Consider the following 16,247-nt stretch of genomic DNA (forward strand, 5'->3'; position numbering starts at 1 on the left):
TGTCCCTTGTAAGTGACTTTTTTGTTCTATTTCCCTTCCACCCCCGCCATCGATGTAGTTAGCAGTGCTGGAGCTGCATCTAAGTGAAGTATCTAGCTAATTGTTACTTCATTGGGTTAGCAGTTTCATGAGCCTTCATTCACATCAACTCGGGGATCAGTTCTCCTATTTGCTCTCTCCCCCCTACCATGCTTAGTCAAGTCATTGCAGTGATGGTTCTGGGCCAGGGGCCACACCCCAGGGCTCATTCCCCAGGTCCTAAATCCAGCCACTAAGATCACTGTCGCAGAATGACTCCAGCCCAAGAAAAATCTTTTTTTTTTGTTTTGTTTTCTGTTTGTTAAGTGATTACAGGTCTTTGCCCTGAGCGGAACCACTTTTAATCAAACGTATTAAAAGTGCAAACCAACCCTAAACCGTCAAGTTTAATTGCTTTTGGGAGTGGTTTTTTTTTTTTTTTTTAAATTCTTGCAGTGACTGAACATGCCCATTGCTTTCTAGTAAATTTGACAGAGCCAAGGGATCTGCTTAACTCTGGGAAGTGTCTCCAAATGGGTTTATTTTATTTTTTTTTGTAATTGAAGTTTTTATTGAACATAGTCAAATGAACATAACAATCAGATGCAGACCAATACCATAAGCATCAAACAACAACAATAATTGTAAGCATCCGTAACTGTTGCTCAACAAAGAAACAAATAAATAACATACTTTGCAAGAAACTGGTTTTGTCTGATTTTACCTCCCCTTTGCACCCCGCTCCACCCCGGTCATCAATACTGACAACATGAAATAAAGATAGCAGCAGAGTTTAGTGTGATAATCATGAAGCACAATTGTCCTGGTTAGTCCCCGGTGTATGCTTCCACGCCAGATAAGGAGACCAAGGGTCTCTATGTTGCCCCAACCTGTCCTTTCGGAGTGCGGTAAGTTTACTCATATAATAGGCTGTCTAGTCTAGACTGGGTAGTACCCAGTGTAGGGGGTTCCTGTTTACGCTACCAGAGTGCTATTTCACATCTGGCTGAGGAAACTACTTGCTGGATCAGTTTAGCAGTTGGGCTGGTGCCAGAAGACGGGAGTGGATTGAGCAAACAACGTTTAGGATCTCTAGGTATGCGAATACATAATATTGCATGGACAAAATTAAGCACCTCCTCCCAAAATGAGACTATACTTGGGCATTCCCACCATAAGTGAAAAAAAGTTCCAACCGTGCCGCAACCTCTTCAGCACAAGTTATTACTCCCCCCGAAACTTGCATGGTCTATCTGGGGTAAGGTACCAGCGGTATAGTACTTTATATGCATTCTCTTAAATTGTGGATGACATTGAGCAACTACCAGTCCCCCTCCCCCAGGGTCTCCCCTATATCTCTCTCCCAAGCCAGTTGAAAGTGTAATTTGTTGAAAGGCACCCCTTTGATAAGAGTCATGATCTTTGATATGGGTTTATTTTTTGTACACCTTTAGGCCGATGCAATACTGCACCCTGTGGCCAGCACACAGCTTAACATGCGATTGGATGCACGTCCATATCCCCCAATGCAATACGGGGATTAGCACGCCCAAACCGCGTCCAACTGAGCGCATAGCTGTAGGGCTCATCACATATAATGTACATGTAGATGAGGCAATTAATGAATCCCCGCGATTCTAAAAACTTCTCACGCGGCCAAGGTGCCCTTTGCAATGTGGCAAAGGTCTGCCACACTCAGGTAGGGGCGCATTGAAAAAAAAAACAAAAATTCCTGCTTTCTGTGATTCCTTCTACCAGTATCATCATGATGCTAAGCAGGAGGAACCACAGAAAGCGGAATCATGTAAAATACAAAAGTCGTGAGAAAACATTTTCTAGCACCCAAAATACACCCACAATATACACAGTCCACGCCATGCATATTGTGGGTGTATATTGTGCCGGTAGCGGGAGAAAACAGACACTCATATTGAGTATCCGTTTCCTAACCACAGCCACCTTTCTGAGGCGGCGCTAGGGACGCACACTTTCCCCTAGTGCCTCTTTTTACCGCGGCAGCTCATATTCATATTAAATCGCGCACCTGGGAGAGGTGGAGCGGCACGTGTTAGGAGAGCAGGCGCTCAGTTGTGAGTGCCCGTTTTATGCGCGCCTATATTTCATCGGCCTGCTTGACAGGAATGAACCTCAGGCCTAAGCCAAGCCTAAAAACATGGCTATTTAAACAAGCATACCACAAAGAGAATGGAGAATAGAATCCAGGGAATTGTGAGGGCATATGAGCAATGAGTTTGTGCACTAACAAAACACACCTACTCAATACTAGTAGGTGTTACTTTTAAGCAGAAACAGATAACATCTAGATTATATATATTGTTAAAAACTGTTCTAATAAATCTAAGCATATCTATCTCACTTATCATCCTATAGTTATTATGAAACTATGTACCATAACTTTCAGGCACCTGTCTAGTTGTTATAATAAACGCATTTAGCAACATTAATTTATGTGCCTCATTGTTAACCGTTGTGACGGCTCCTAGCTTAACGACGGTAGAGAAAAGAATCTAAAATAAATAAATAAATAAATAATCTTTGATAGGACTCCTGTGCTGCTGATATTCAAACCCCAGTCATAACAAGATCTTGTTTGTTAAGATAAATTAGTTTTGGAAGTGGGCTGCTTATACCCTCTTTGGGGAATTTTTGCACATTTTAATTTAAGGGTGAAGCATTTAAGCTATTTTTTGCTGGTCATCATCTTCATCTTTTCCTAATGCTGCAACACTGACAGGGTGTGGCAGTTAGTTAATACCTAGGAATGCGCAAGGGGGTTTAAGTCACTGTCTAAAACCACCCTGGGTTAACCTGCGACATTCAGTCTCATTTGCATACATTACATAAAGTCCACAGTCCATTTCATTGAAGTAACTGTGTCAGCAGATTCATTATTCTTAGACGGGGGATTCCAGAAAGTGAATGCTGTAATCCATCTGGCTTTTAGTGATAAAAGGGAAGCCACATGTTCATCGAACTACACTGGACTTGGAGAAAAGGAGCTGTAGGAGGGAGACAGGAGAAAAAAAAATTCACATTTTTTGGCCAAATAACAGGAAGGTTTCCTCGGAGGGGGGAGATTTCACGGGAGTCAGGGAGGCCTTGCTGCCATTGTGTGTGATTATTTACAGTTCTGTATTTCTCTTTTATTTTTGTAGATGTTTAAAACAAACCAGAATATGGGTATTGCCATTCCTATCTTATGTTTGTCGCCTGTTGGAGGGCCTTCTACTTTATTCTCTGGGCTGGTTTTCTTTGTCAGAGAAACAAGGTCTGAGCCACTATCAGCAAGGCAACTCAGAGAACAAAGTGTGATTTCTCCTTTAATTAATGATGAAATTGCATCAGAAGCTGCATCTGTTCAGAGCATCTAAAACTTGGCAAAGGAATTCTGTGCCAGAAAGAAACTTTGTAAGGAAGAGCTCCTGGTCTAACAGAAAATGACAGAAACAATCCTGTGCAGAAACAATCCCAGTGCAGGGACAGTGCATGTCCCTGCACTGCGGAGAAATCTGGAATTCATTTGTTGTGAGTGATTTCATCCTGTAGTAATTGCTTCTTGGATCTTTTGGCAAAGAGTTTGAACTGTGAGCTTTTTTGGTCTCTTGCTTGAGACTGGGAACCTGTGCAGTATTGGGGTGGGGTGTGTTTGTGACTCAAACCCCACTGGGGACACAATGATATTACACCCATTGCCAAAAGTGGAGAATTAAACCTGAAAAAGAAATCTTCCTGGAGAAAAGTGACTAAGATCCCCTTAATGTAATTTACTTCAATAAAGATGTATTACTTGCTCTATCTTAGATTTTAAGCAAGTTCCAAATAACATACATACAATAAACATGAAATAAAATACATCACATTAATACATCAAACTGCCCAAGACTAGAACCACCCCAAAACTGTTACTGATTGTTTAGGTGAGGCTTGACACAGAGGGCTCCTTCAGGAGGTCAACCATTGAGCAAGGGCTGAGAATCGCAATGTTTTTTGGCAGCAGCTACTTGATGCCTCTGTAAACAAAAGCCAGCCACTTTTCTCGACCTTGAGAGCTCCCAGTCTGTAATGGGGCTGCCAACGATCGCATGGATTGCACGGATGCAAAATCCGCTCAGCTCTCCTCCGCTCACCTGCACGGGCCAGTCAGTTTCTTACGTGTCATGCTGCTATTTTTGTCTTTCCTCTCGGTGAAATATTTATCCGCTTTGTCACATACTTGGGGAGCTGCCAGCTCTTGAGCAAACCCTTATCCAGCCACCGTGAAGGCTTTCGGTGAAATCACGATCATGCCACCCCCTGAGCTGACAGGAGGTCTTTTCCGGTTTGCGCAAGGGGCCGGGAGCACACACCTCAGGCGAGGTGCAGGGGCACGGTGTGTGCTGTAAGTTCTTTCGGGTAGGAGACTGGCATCTGCAGATTGGCTGTCGGCTGTGGCGCTATATAAATGCCCCTAGAGGATCGTTTCTTGGAAAGTGGCGGTGGGAGAGAAGTGGTGTCTCGTACTAAGTCCCTTGGGGAGTGCATTGGACTGAATCGACCTTCTTTATCAGACCTCTCTCTGCCCACGTGTCCGCAGCGTGGGCACTGGGTAAGGAGAGGAAAGAACTACAATTCCCAGAGGGCGAGGCGGCAGCGACTGCTTGGTGACGTCCCCCAGGCGGCTGGGCCGATGGGCGGTGTAGAAGGAGGGCTGACACGTGAGGCGGACTCAGCCAATCAGAGCGCCGGCAGGGGGGTGTAACCATGTCATCAGAGGGTGAGGAGAGGAAGGAGGAGAGGAGAAAGGAGTCAGAGCCGGAGACGGAGCCGGAACAGGAGGCGAGGAGGGCCGGAGAGCGACTGATCTGCTCCCGAGCAGCCAGCACGAGGGCCACGAGCTCTGACGTTCTGCAGCGGCTCCCTGGGAGGGTGAGTGCTGATCCCAGGGAAGGGGAGATGTACCGCAGCATTGAGCACCTCAAGCTCAATTCACCCCAGTACCCCTCTCACTCCAACATCCCAGCACTCTCCCCTCAACCGACATCCCAACTCCCGACATCCCCTGCATCCGCTCATCCAAGTATCCAGTATCCTACACCCACACTCACACCCTGAGCACCATTCACCCCAACACCCTGCATCCCTCAATATCCCACCACTTCTCACTTCAACACTCCTCATCCCAACCCCCTGCATCTCCTCACCTAAATATCCCCCACCCCAGCAACCCGATGCAAGCACCCAAAATCCCTTGAAGTTGTTCATACTGGGAATGGGATTAGAGTGCTCATCCTGCTCTGTTCATACCACAGTACACTAGTTTTCATTGCTATAGCACTACCAGATGTATACAGGACTGTAAGCTTTACAGAGAAAGGACTGTGCCATACCGTATGTGCATACATCACCCATTCAGCTTCAAGTCCCTTCCTCTCCCTCAGAGATCCTCTGTGCTTGTCCCATGCTTTCTTAAATTCTGATTCTATCCAAGCCTCCACCATTCCCACTGGGAGACTGTTCCATACATATCCTTTCTCTGTACAGCTTACAGTCCTAATTAGAACAAACATACCAAACATGTATGGAACAGCCTGTCAGTGGGGATGGTAGCGACTTGGACAGTATCAGAATTCAAGAAAGCATGGGTCAAGCACAGAGGATCTCTGAGGGACTATGAAGCTGAATGGGCGAGGTGGATAGGCAGATTGGATGGGCCATATGCTCTTCATTTGCCATCATGTTTCTATAACTTCCAGTGGCACAACTTACAAAGAGAGCTCCAATCCAAACTGGAGTAGTACATGCAGTTTAGCAAAGATCTAATATCTAAAACCTGTAATGCAGCAAATGGCAGTAGAAGCGCTGACTGTATAGGAGGAAAAGGCTCCTGGGGAATAGGATGTGATTAGTCTGCAGGGAGGGCTTTCAGTACTTGGGAGATCTCCAGAGCAGCTGCTGCTGTCTCTGGTGTGAATTACCTGAATTCATTCATAGTTCAAACAGTGGCTTCTGCTTGATCTATTTACTCCTCCTTTTATGGATTCTCTTTCCAGTTCATTTCAGTTGTGCTGTTTGCATGGCTAAATGTTCAGGATGCCAGACATGGACGGGCAACAGGGCGCAGGGAGCACAATATAAGAAAGCTCTTAAAAAAATGAAGCAGGTGGGTGTGGCAAAGACAGGAGGCGCTCAGAGACAAGAAGCAAATACCAGGGCCATCAAGAAGGTGACTCTAACTGGTGCATGGCACATGTCCCCAGGAGATTTCTAGCATTCAAATGTGGTGCATTAATGGCTTAGGCAGAAGTATCTGAATATGGTACAGGATTAATTATCAATTAATAAGGCACTGTTTGATCCTCAGTGGACCAAATGTAAAATGATCAGAGTGTGTACTAGGTCTACGGTCAACCTGCTGTGAAAAAATCTCCCCTTTCATATTCTAATATTTTCTAAAGCACTATTGATGTGCACAGCTGCCTGTATCAGTGAGTGACAGACAGAAGACGCTTCTCCTTTGCTGTGTCCTGCATATATCTCTTTATAACGGGTCGGGTGGCACAACCTGTCTGAAATGCATCAAATTTCCTTGTATTCCTTGCGCCATACAGAGTCAGATCACATCTTTGTGTCTTGTTTGGGTGTGTGGTGTGTCACGTTAGTAGGAATGGAATTTTACCTGTGTTGCTGGTTTTCATGTTCTTTAGACCACTCCCCTGTAATTCTGTGTGCCAGGCTGGGAAGTGGTGGTGGGGGTGATGGCTACTGCTTCAGTCACATGGCTTATGATCATCAGAAATCTTGGATGGACTTCTAGCTTGTCATACAAAGCTACAGAATTGAGGCAAGCCTGGGATAAGCCTAGCAGATCCCTAGATGTGAAGGGAATGCCAGCGATCAGCTGAGGGGTGTGGCATTGTACAGGGAGGGGTATTGGTCAGAGACTGGGTGGGTCCCCTATCTGCTGTCAGATTTTCTGTTTCTGCTTTACCCATCCCTTAACAAGCCCTTGTGTCTGTTTAGCGGTGGATTTGGCAGAATTGAAGCCCCAGGGGTGTTCTTCAGTTGAAGTGTTTTAGCGGTTGCCTCTGTTTATGACGTGGGCTCCTGTGGACTGGCACCACCCAGAAGCGAGCCAGTGTCTTTCACTAGTTCCAGAGAATTCCCCAGTGTACTCCCTTAAGCCCCCCCTCCCTAGATGGAAACTTTCACTGCTTCTAGCCAAATTCTCTGTCAGCCAATGGCTTGTGTGTAATGACCTCGCTGAAGGTGGCGATTTTGCACTGCTCACTGTACCTGTGGCTCGGATAAGTCTCCACAGGACCACACAGTTTACCAAGATTAGGAGAGGGGAGCTCTAAAAATCCTCGAACACTGGTGTCTGTTCAGAAATGAAATCCATCAGTTGTTAAAAGGAAATATTTACTCTTTTTTTAAGTGCTAATATAATTTTTTCTTCCTTGTTAGCACGGTGTTTGACTGCTGAATATGTTCACATCATTTTAACAACCCCCTTCTGAGCAGTAACTAAAAACCGGGCAGGCTGGGTCGATTGTGGACCTGGTTGTTAATATTAACCTACTCGCCTGCTCTCTACTTCCTTATTATCAATCTCCGGTTTCAGTTTTGGAAAAACAATGTGCAGGAAACTGATGTTAGAAATAAAAGGCTACTACAGGCCTTGCTGTGCAGCAGGCTGACCTCTTCACTGGCCACCAGGGAGCCACTGGGGCAGGATCTGTGGTTGGCTGAGAGGCTGAATAGGTGGTTGTGGAGGGGGTCTCTCCACAGCTGGGAAGAAAAGGGGAGTCAGGTTATTGTTGGGCACATGTCCCAGATTTCAAGGTGAGCAGGGGAGAAAGCAAAAACATTAACTAGATAAAAAAAAACATTCACTGTTTTAGGGTGTGTAGCAGTATTTTAGCACTACATGCATTGCAAGCTGTGGGGGAACATCTCCATGTTGCTGACCTTTTCCGTCACCATGCTTTGGCAAGTCCTGCTGTCTTTGTGTTGGTGATGGTAAGGACCTGTGTTTCTCCTCCCATATGCGCTCTTTGGTTTGATCAGTGTGTGGCTCAAGGTTTCTCCTATCTCTCTCCATCCTTGGGGTGCTCGCTGGTAGTCTTGTCATGAAGTCTTCAATGCCTCATTTCCGGCTGTTGTATGGCTCCAAGTCATTGCCTGAACTGCAAGCAGTATCCTAGCCTTGCTTTTATTTTGTGGTAGCCTTCGTGCTCTGTTTAGTCATTGGTGGTGCCAAGTGTTTTCCTCAATTACTTAGACACTAACAGACTCTGCACTGCTAGGAGATTAATCTCCTATCTTATTTCTGGCTTTGTCGCTCATTGACAAAGATACCTCATCACGTCTCTGCCTGCACGCTTTAATGGAGCCCATGGCCATGCCTCAGGAGCCTGTTAGGCTGGCACTTGCAACCTGCATGCCTCAGCGAGCCCTACGGGCAACAAGTCACATCTCAAAGATCCACTTCTGTCCCTCAGTATCTTAACGTCTTTCATATGGGCTTCATTCGATTCTGCCACTGAAGATCCAGACGTGGCTTTGCTACCGTTGGGTTGCTCATTGCTGTCTTTAACGGTTCAGTCTCTAGCCAATGGTTAGCAGGCCTGCTACGGTTCAGTGCCGTGGCTTTGTGCTTTTGATGACCCTTCATCGTGTATCTGCATTTGGGCGCGCTCCTTCCAAATCTACTCTCCCCACAGCTAGCAGCTTCATGAAGATGAGGCCGTTCGTCATGTGTTAAGGACTGTTCCAGAAATGACATCCAGCGTTCTGCTTGCAATTTTGTTTTTCCTGGCAGTCACCGTCGGATGGCACTTTACCTGATGTATGAGTAGTTAAATGTGTTCTGAAGCAGAGAAAATGACAGATTCCTCTGGTGGGGGGAGGAGAACTCGCCTGTCTCTTACAGTATCAAGTAGGAATCATGTCTGGTGCCATTTATCACCGTGCACTGGCAAACTCCGGTTTGTTCCTCAGCCAGTCGTCATTTCAGTTTTGCATGCTGTGAATTCAAGATTGCAGCTTCTTAGGTGTGCAGGATGCTGAGGGCAGTAGTGATGTGGACAGATGGCTCTGTCACTCTGCTGTCACACCCCCCTCCCCTCTCAGAAGGCCAGTGGAGCGTGGTGGGTGTGACCTCACCTTGTTCTCTGCATGGCTCCTCTAGTGCATGGTGTTCAATGTACTTCCCAGACAGTGAATGCGCACTGGCACAGAATGGAAGGTCTCATCCAGAGCTTCCCTTTAATTTGCAGGTGGGATCCTGAGGTTTTACCTCGCCTTGGTAAAACCGGAGGGTTTGGTGCTATTGCAGGGGACCAGGGCAGCAGATTTTGATGTGAAGACCGGTGATGACATTTCTGGCCTTGTAAACCTCGCCTGTCATGCATTTCAGCACAGCTGCCAGCGCTGGGCAGCAAGGTCCAGAGCACCTGACACCATGCTGACAGGCCCATCACCAGCAGCACACAGTAAGGAAAATGTCCGCAGCCTGTTGCAGAGTGCAGTCATTTGTGTCCAGAGCAACCGAGAAAGTTGTAAGCTTTCCATGTCTAAGGAATTCTCATTTACATTAAGGATGTTGTGTTTTTTCACTTTAAGTGGTTTCTGGATAAGGGTATTTACCGAATAAGATGCCAACTGGTTGGATAAAGCTCTTATTCTGTCTCAACCAACTGCATCTGAAGAGATCTCATCTCTTACACCATAAGAGACCTCACTCACCGTCACTATTAATTTATTTTTAACTCATCGTGGATTTCATGTGAGGGGGTATTCTGTAACTTTTCTTTTTTAAACAAAATGTTTACAAATTCTGATAACATGGACGCCCCTCATTTCGGCTGCCATTCCCTTATTGGAGATGGCAGCGTATGCAGGATAAGAGACTGGGAGAGGAGGGGGAGAAGCAGCGACTGTAACGTGACCGTACTAATGTCCAAACAATATACAACAGTCATAAAAACCCTTATATAATTATCAGCTATAAAATTCTGTGCTAAAAGCATTAAAATAGGATGCCTTAACTTGCTTCCTAAATGCGAAATAAAAATCCCTTTCACACAGCATTGTAGAAGTGCAGGGATTATTGGCCAAGTTTTCCAGAGTTGTACTGTGGCGTGTGAAAGGGCCTGGCTTGTCGTGGCATCCGAGAAGAGGAAGTCCTGCTCCAGGTAACATTGGCAACGCTCAGGCCGGCATGACTTTGCAATGAGTTTTATAGGCGAGAGTGGAGATCCGAGCACAAAGCTTGCCCCTCCACCCCCAGTCCAACTATCATGCACTGGCTTTGTTACCAGTTCAGGAGAAGATGTATCTTCTTCTTCTTTTTTTTAAATGGAAAACCAGGCTGAATGATGTGGCTGTGTTACAGTAAGGGCAGTTCTCTTACTAGCCATAGATGTAAATTTTGCACCTCGGGGGACTCTGTACTGCTTCGTGACCCTAAATGGGGCTCAATGCTGCTGCAATTAGAGCAGAACATGCCCAGTCTCCAACACCCCATGCCCTCACGTCAGACTTGGGCTATGCAGCCCGGGGCAGCTCTGGGTCTCTCCTTTTGCTGGACTCTGGGGACCTGCTGCTTAGAATTTCTGAATTCTGTAAAACAATATGGAACAATGCACTCGTAAGAAGCTGGCGGCTGCAGCTGCAAAGGCGTTCAGGCGACGCACTTGAATGAGAAAATAACAATGTGCTTTTCCTTGTCTGCTCTCAGGTGCTTTAAGAAAAGATTTAAAGAGAGGTTGAATGGATTATGGATTTATGGAGGGAGTCTGTACAGATTAGGGCTTGGTAAATGATGGCACAAAAAGAGCCATTGGACCATCCATTCTGGCTTGTTCCTGATCTATCCCAGTTCCCTGTACCTACCCGGATCAGTCCAGACTGCTGGGTTGTGCCTCCTTCCCAGCAGATGGAGACAGAGAAAGTTTTACTGACACTGCTACTTAACCACACATGCCACCTGCAGTTCCTCAGTATTTCTCTGTCTCCAGCAGATGGTAGAGGGTGCGAAACCTGCAGTTCTGCGACTGAGATAATTTTTATTTTTCCTTTTGAGCCTTCCTCCCCGGGGGTTTATTATTTTTCTGAATCCTGAGGGGTTCTCCCTGTCTGGTTGAGGTGGGCAGGCCGGGGGTTGGTGACCCTTGTGTGTGCCTGACCCGTGTGCCCATGGGGTGTAAATGTGGTGGTCCAGATCCCTCCCCTTCACGAGGCCGCTTGGTCGGCTGCAGGCTCTGGGGAGCTTTTTTTTTTTTTTTTTTCATCTGAGACAGCCTATTTGGGTTTTTTTGTTTTCTTATAGGTTCTCTCTCAGAACTGGAACTTTTCATTTCAGTTTAAAAAAAAAAAAAAAGAGAGAGAGAAACAGCCGTTTTAATTTTGGCTGTTCCTGTTTAGTCTGGCTGAGCAGCAGACCCTTCCACCTTTACTTACACAGCGGTAGGTTTTGCTTTTTGTTTTTTGCTGCCGGCTGTGTTCCTGGTGCTCCATGGCACTGTGCAATGATGGGCCGGGGGTCAGCATGCCGCGCGTGCGGTACGACTCGATCGCGGGTCAGCCGCATCGGCCTTTGTGCCGCCTGTTCCAAGGGGGAGGGGAGGGCCCCCTCCGACCGCCGGGACGTAATCACTTGTTCAATCGCTTGTGGTATGACTTGGTGGCTAGTCCTTCAAGGTTTGCTTGAAAGCCTAACAGCGATATTCTCCAATCAATGATAGCAAGTAGAAAGTCCCATAATCATATATGGTGCCCGGACATATACTCTACATTTTTATCTAATGTCAAGAGCCCCTGATGCAGCCATAAAAGGCGAAACTTGGCCAGAGTCGGGCTGGTTCTGATAAATTGATTAAATTCTCTTTCCAAGGCTCCGGTCTTGCTTTGTTTCCTCAATTTGTTCTGCCTCTCATCTCTGTAGTCTCACAGTTGCAAGGGCTGTCTTTCCACTCGTTTCTCCCATCTTCCCTCTGGAAGATCCCATGTGGTGCCAGCAGTGGGATAGCAGCCTAAGTGCCTCCAAATGGCTGTATTTATTAGGGATGTGAATCGTTTTACGACGATTAAAATTATCGTCCGATAATTTTAATATCGTCTTAAACCGTTATGAAACACAATACAATAGAGATTCTAACGATTTATCGTTATAAATCGTTAGAATCGTGAGCCGGCACACTAAAACCCGCTAAAACCCACCCCCGACCCTTTAAATTAAATCCCCCACCCTCCCGAACCCCCCCCCAAATAACTTAAATTACCTGGTGGTCCAGCGGCGGTCCGGAACGGCAGCGGTCCGGAACGGGCTCCTGCTATTGAATCTTGTTGTCTTCAGCCGGCGCCATTTTCCAAAATGGCGCCGAAAAATGGCGGCGGCCATAGACCAACAGGATTCGACGGCAGGAGGTCCTTCCGGACCCCCGCTGGACTTTTGGCAAGTCTTGTGGGGGTCAGGAGGCCCCCCCCAAGCTGGCCAAAAGTTCCTGGAGGTCCAGCGGGGGTCAGGGAGCGATTTCCCGCCGCGAATTGTTTTCCGTACGGAAAATGGCGCCGGCAGGAGATAGACTGCAGGAGGTCGTTCAGCGAGGCGCCGGAACCCTCGCTGAACGACCTCCTGCAGTCTATCTCCTGCCGGCGCCATTTTCCGTACGGAAAACGATTCGCGGCGGGAAATCACTCCCTGACCCCCGCTGGACCTCCAGGAACTTTTGGCCAGCTTGGGGGGGGCCTCCTGACCCCCACAAGACTTGCCAAAAGTCCAGCGGGGGTCCGGAAGGACCTCCTGCCGTCGAATCCTGTTGGTCTATGGCCGCCGCCATTTTTCGGCGCCATTTTGGAAAATGGCGCCGGCTGAAGACAACAAGATTCAATAGCAGGAGCCCGTTCCGGACCGCTGCCGTTCCGGACCGCCGCTGGACCACCAGGTAATTTAAGTTATTTGGGGGGGGGTTCGGGAGGGTGGGGGATTTAATTTAAAGGGTCGGGGGTGGGTTTTAGCGGGTTTTAACGATTTTAACGATTTATCACGATATTTTACCCCCCCCCAAACGGCAATAATACGATTCCCTCCCCCTCCCAGCCGAAATCGATCGTTAAGACGATCGAGGACACGATTCACATCTCTAGTATTTATTAATGGGAGGGGAGGTTAGGTGCCAGTGTTTTGACCTATTACAAATGTAAAACTCATTAAGGTCCTGTCCTGATGAATGGTGCTATGAAAATGGAGGGTGGTGGTGATTTGGTTTTCCCCCTTTTTGACCCTCTCTTGACCAGATATTGGCCTGAGCAGCCATGTCAGCAAAAGCCATCTCCGAGCAGACCAGCAAGGAGTTCCTGTACAAGTTCATCTGTACCACCGCAGCTGTGCAGAACCGCTTCAAATACGCCAAGGTGACCTACGACACAGACTGGGACCGCCTGGTGCAGGAGCACCCATGGCTTCTCACAGAGGTAACCACTGCTAGCTCCTAGCAAGACCCTCGTGCACCACCCGCAGGGCAGTCTCGCGTGGCTTATGTATGGGTTCGTGCTGCTGCAGTGGAGAGTTAGGTGGGATATTTAGGATTAAGTACTGAAGGTTGCTGGTGGAGAGTTTCGAGATTAGGTTCAGGGGATGGGCCCTTGAGGTCTCCTCCAGTCTCGTTTTACTCTGGCTCTCTGATTTGGGACACCACTTGCCAGGAGAGCTGTAGTCTGCTGGGCTGAAAGGGCTGCGATGTCTGCCAATGATATATGGGGGGGGAAATTCAGAGGAAGCATGTGCACCTCTGGGTTTGCTTACAGTTGTGGCACCCATTGTCAAATTTGGTCAAGACTGAGCCCCAGCAAGCATGCAGAACCTAAAACCATGTGGACCTAGGGCAGGAGCTGAAATATTCCTCGTCTAGCATGGATGTGGCATGGAGAGAGATCTGGAGTGGAGTAGCAGCGGTAGAGTAATTGCACACTTAGTCCAGCAGAAATACAGCAGCTACTATAAATGTTTTTGGCCACCAGTTTTCATCAGTGCCCAGGCCACCGAATTGCCAGGCAGTGTATTAGAAAGCTAACGGCAGCCGTTAAAAATGTTTGTTTGTTTTTTTTAATCAGTAGGTGATGAAGCTATGTAGAGATTGAGGGCTGGGAGGCTCATTTAGGCGGTGTGGGATCTTGCAGCTGCCTCTCCCAGTATCGGCAGGGAACGGCATAGCCTTCAGATGTTCTGTAACACGTTTCTCACCTGCTGGTCCTCACTCCCTCCCCCAGCCTCTGGTGGTGAAGCCTGACCAGCTGATAAAACGCCGCGGGAAGCTGGGATTAGTTGGCATCAATCTGAGCCTGGAGCAGGTGAAGAGCTGGCTGAAACCACGGCTTGGCCACGAGACCACGGTAAGCACGGACAAACGGGGTGGTGCTGCTCCGACCTCCGAAGCATGTTTGCAGGAGCTCCTTCCAATCTTTCTGAGGACGGGATTGTAACTTTGTATTTTGTGAGAAGCCAGAGAAGGATCAGGGTTACTGCTGGTGTGGATGGTCCATGAAGAGAGAAATGTCTCTCAAGAGCCTAGATTGAGGTGGGGGCTCTGATCTGTGTTTAAAAATGTATTTTTATTTATTTTTTCCCCATAAACAGATTGCTAAAGCCAAAGGTGTTCTGAAGAACTTCTTGATAGAGCCCTTCGTGCCTCACAAGCAGGTCAGTACTTCTCAAGGGAATGGGGGGGCAGTGTCTGCCTGGGAAGGTTCCGGTCCGATCCTTTACAGACGGACACTGAATGTGGTGGTGCACATCTGAAGACACCCACCCTCCCCATAAGAACATGCCATACTGGGTCAGACCAAGGGTCCATCAAGCCCAGCATCCTGTTTCCAACATTGGCCAATCCAGGCTACAAGAACCTGGCAAGTGCCCAAACATTGTCTATTCCATGTTACTGTTGCTGGTAATAGCAGTGGCTATTTTCTAAGTCAGCTTAGTTAATAGCAGGTAATGGACTTCTCCTCCAAGATCTTACCCAAACCTTTTTTAAACCCAGCTATACTAACTGCACTAACCACATTCTCTGGGAACAAATTCCAGAGCTTAATTGTGCATTGAGTGAAAAAACTTTCTCTAATTAGTTTTAAATGTGCCACATGCTAACTTCATGGAATGCCCCCTAGTCTTTCTATTATCCGAAAGAGTAAATAACTAATAATTCCTAACATTCTATTTGCTTTTTAAACTGTCTCAGCACACTGAGCTGACAATTTCAATGTATTGTCCACTATGACACCTAGATCTCTTTCCTGGGCTGTAGCTCCTAATATGGAACCTAACATCGTGTAACTACAGCAACGGTTATTTTTCCCTATATGCGTCACTTTGCACTTATCCACATTAAATTTCATCGTCATTTGGATGCTCAATCTTCCAGTCTCGCAAGGTCCTTCTGCAATTTATCACAATGCACTTGTGATTTAACTACTCTGAATAATTTTGTATCATCTGCAAATTTCATAACCTTACTTGTATTCCCTTCCAGATCATTTATAAATATATTGAAAAGCACAGGTCCCAATACAGATCCCTGAGGCACTCCACTGCCCATCCCCCTCCACTGAGAAAATTGACCATTTAATCCTACTCTCTGTTTCCTATCTTTTAACCAGTTTTTAATCCACGAAAGGACATCGCCTCCTATCCCATGACTTTTTACTTTTTCCTAGAAGCCTCTCATGAGGAACTTTGTCAAACGCCTTCTGAAAATCCAAATACACTACATCTACTGGTTCACCTTTATCCACATGTTTATTAACTCCTTCAAAAAAATGAAGCAGATTTGTGAGGCAAGACTTGCCTTGGGTAAAACCATGTTGACTGTGTTCCATTAAACCATGTCTTTCTATTTGCTCTGTGATTTTGATCTTTAGAATAGTTTCCACTATTTATCCCGGCACAGAAGTCGGGCTCACTGGTCTATGGTTTCCTAGATCACCCTTGGAGCCCTTTTTAAATATTCAGGTACAATGGATGATTTTAATGATAGGTTACACATTTTAACTAATATATCAGAAATTTTATTTTTGAGTTCCTTCAGTACCCGAGGATGCATACCATCTGGTCCAGGTGATTTGCTACTCTTTAGTTTGTCAATCTGGCCTACTACATCTTCCAGGTTCACAGTGATTTGGTTCAGTTCGTCTGACTCATCACCGCTGAAAACCATCTCCTGAACTGATAT

General features: G+C 46.7%; 1 protein-coding gene and 1 long non-coding RNA gene across 3 annotated transcripts in view; one reads left to right on the forward strand and one right to left on the reverse strand.

The window, feature by feature from the left end:
- Positions 1-542: 542 nt before the first annotated feature.
- LOC115073607 lies at positions 543-4,298 on the reverse strand. The gene is made up of 2 exons (XR_003852078.1): positions 4,167-4,298; positions 543-3,038 (listed from the first exon to the last, which is right to left on the reverse strand). It is a non-coding gene; the product is annotated as an uncharacterized LOC115073607 (long non-coding RNA).
- A 494-nt stretch (positions 4,299-4,792) lies between these two features.
- Positions 4,793-16,247, forward strand: part of ACLY (ATP citrate lyase) — a 95,120-nt gene continuing 83,665 nt past the window's right edge. For both annotated transcript variants that reach the window (XM_029572130.1, XM_029572131.1), the window contains exons 1-4: positions 4,793-4,944; positions 13,318-13,494; positions 14,290-14,412; positions 14,657-14,719. In XM_029572130.1, the coding sequence (XP_029427990.1) occupies positions 13,336-13,494; positions 14,290-14,412; positions 14,657-14,719 (345 nt within the window). In that variant the 5' untranslated portion in view covers positions 4,793-4,944; positions 13,318-13,335. The remainder of the gene's footprint in view (positions 4,945-13,317; positions 13,495-14,289; positions 14,413-14,656; positions 14,720-16,247) is intronic.

This window comes from Rhinatrema bivittatum, chromosome 12 (genome assembly GCF_901001135.1).
Source record: "Rhinatrema bivittatum chromosome 12, aRhiBiv1.1, whole genome shotgun sequence".
NCBI classification, from domain to species: domain Eukaryota; kingdom Metazoa; phylum Chordata; class Amphibia; order Gymnophiona; family Rhinatrematidae; genus Rhinatrema; species Rhinatrema bivittatum.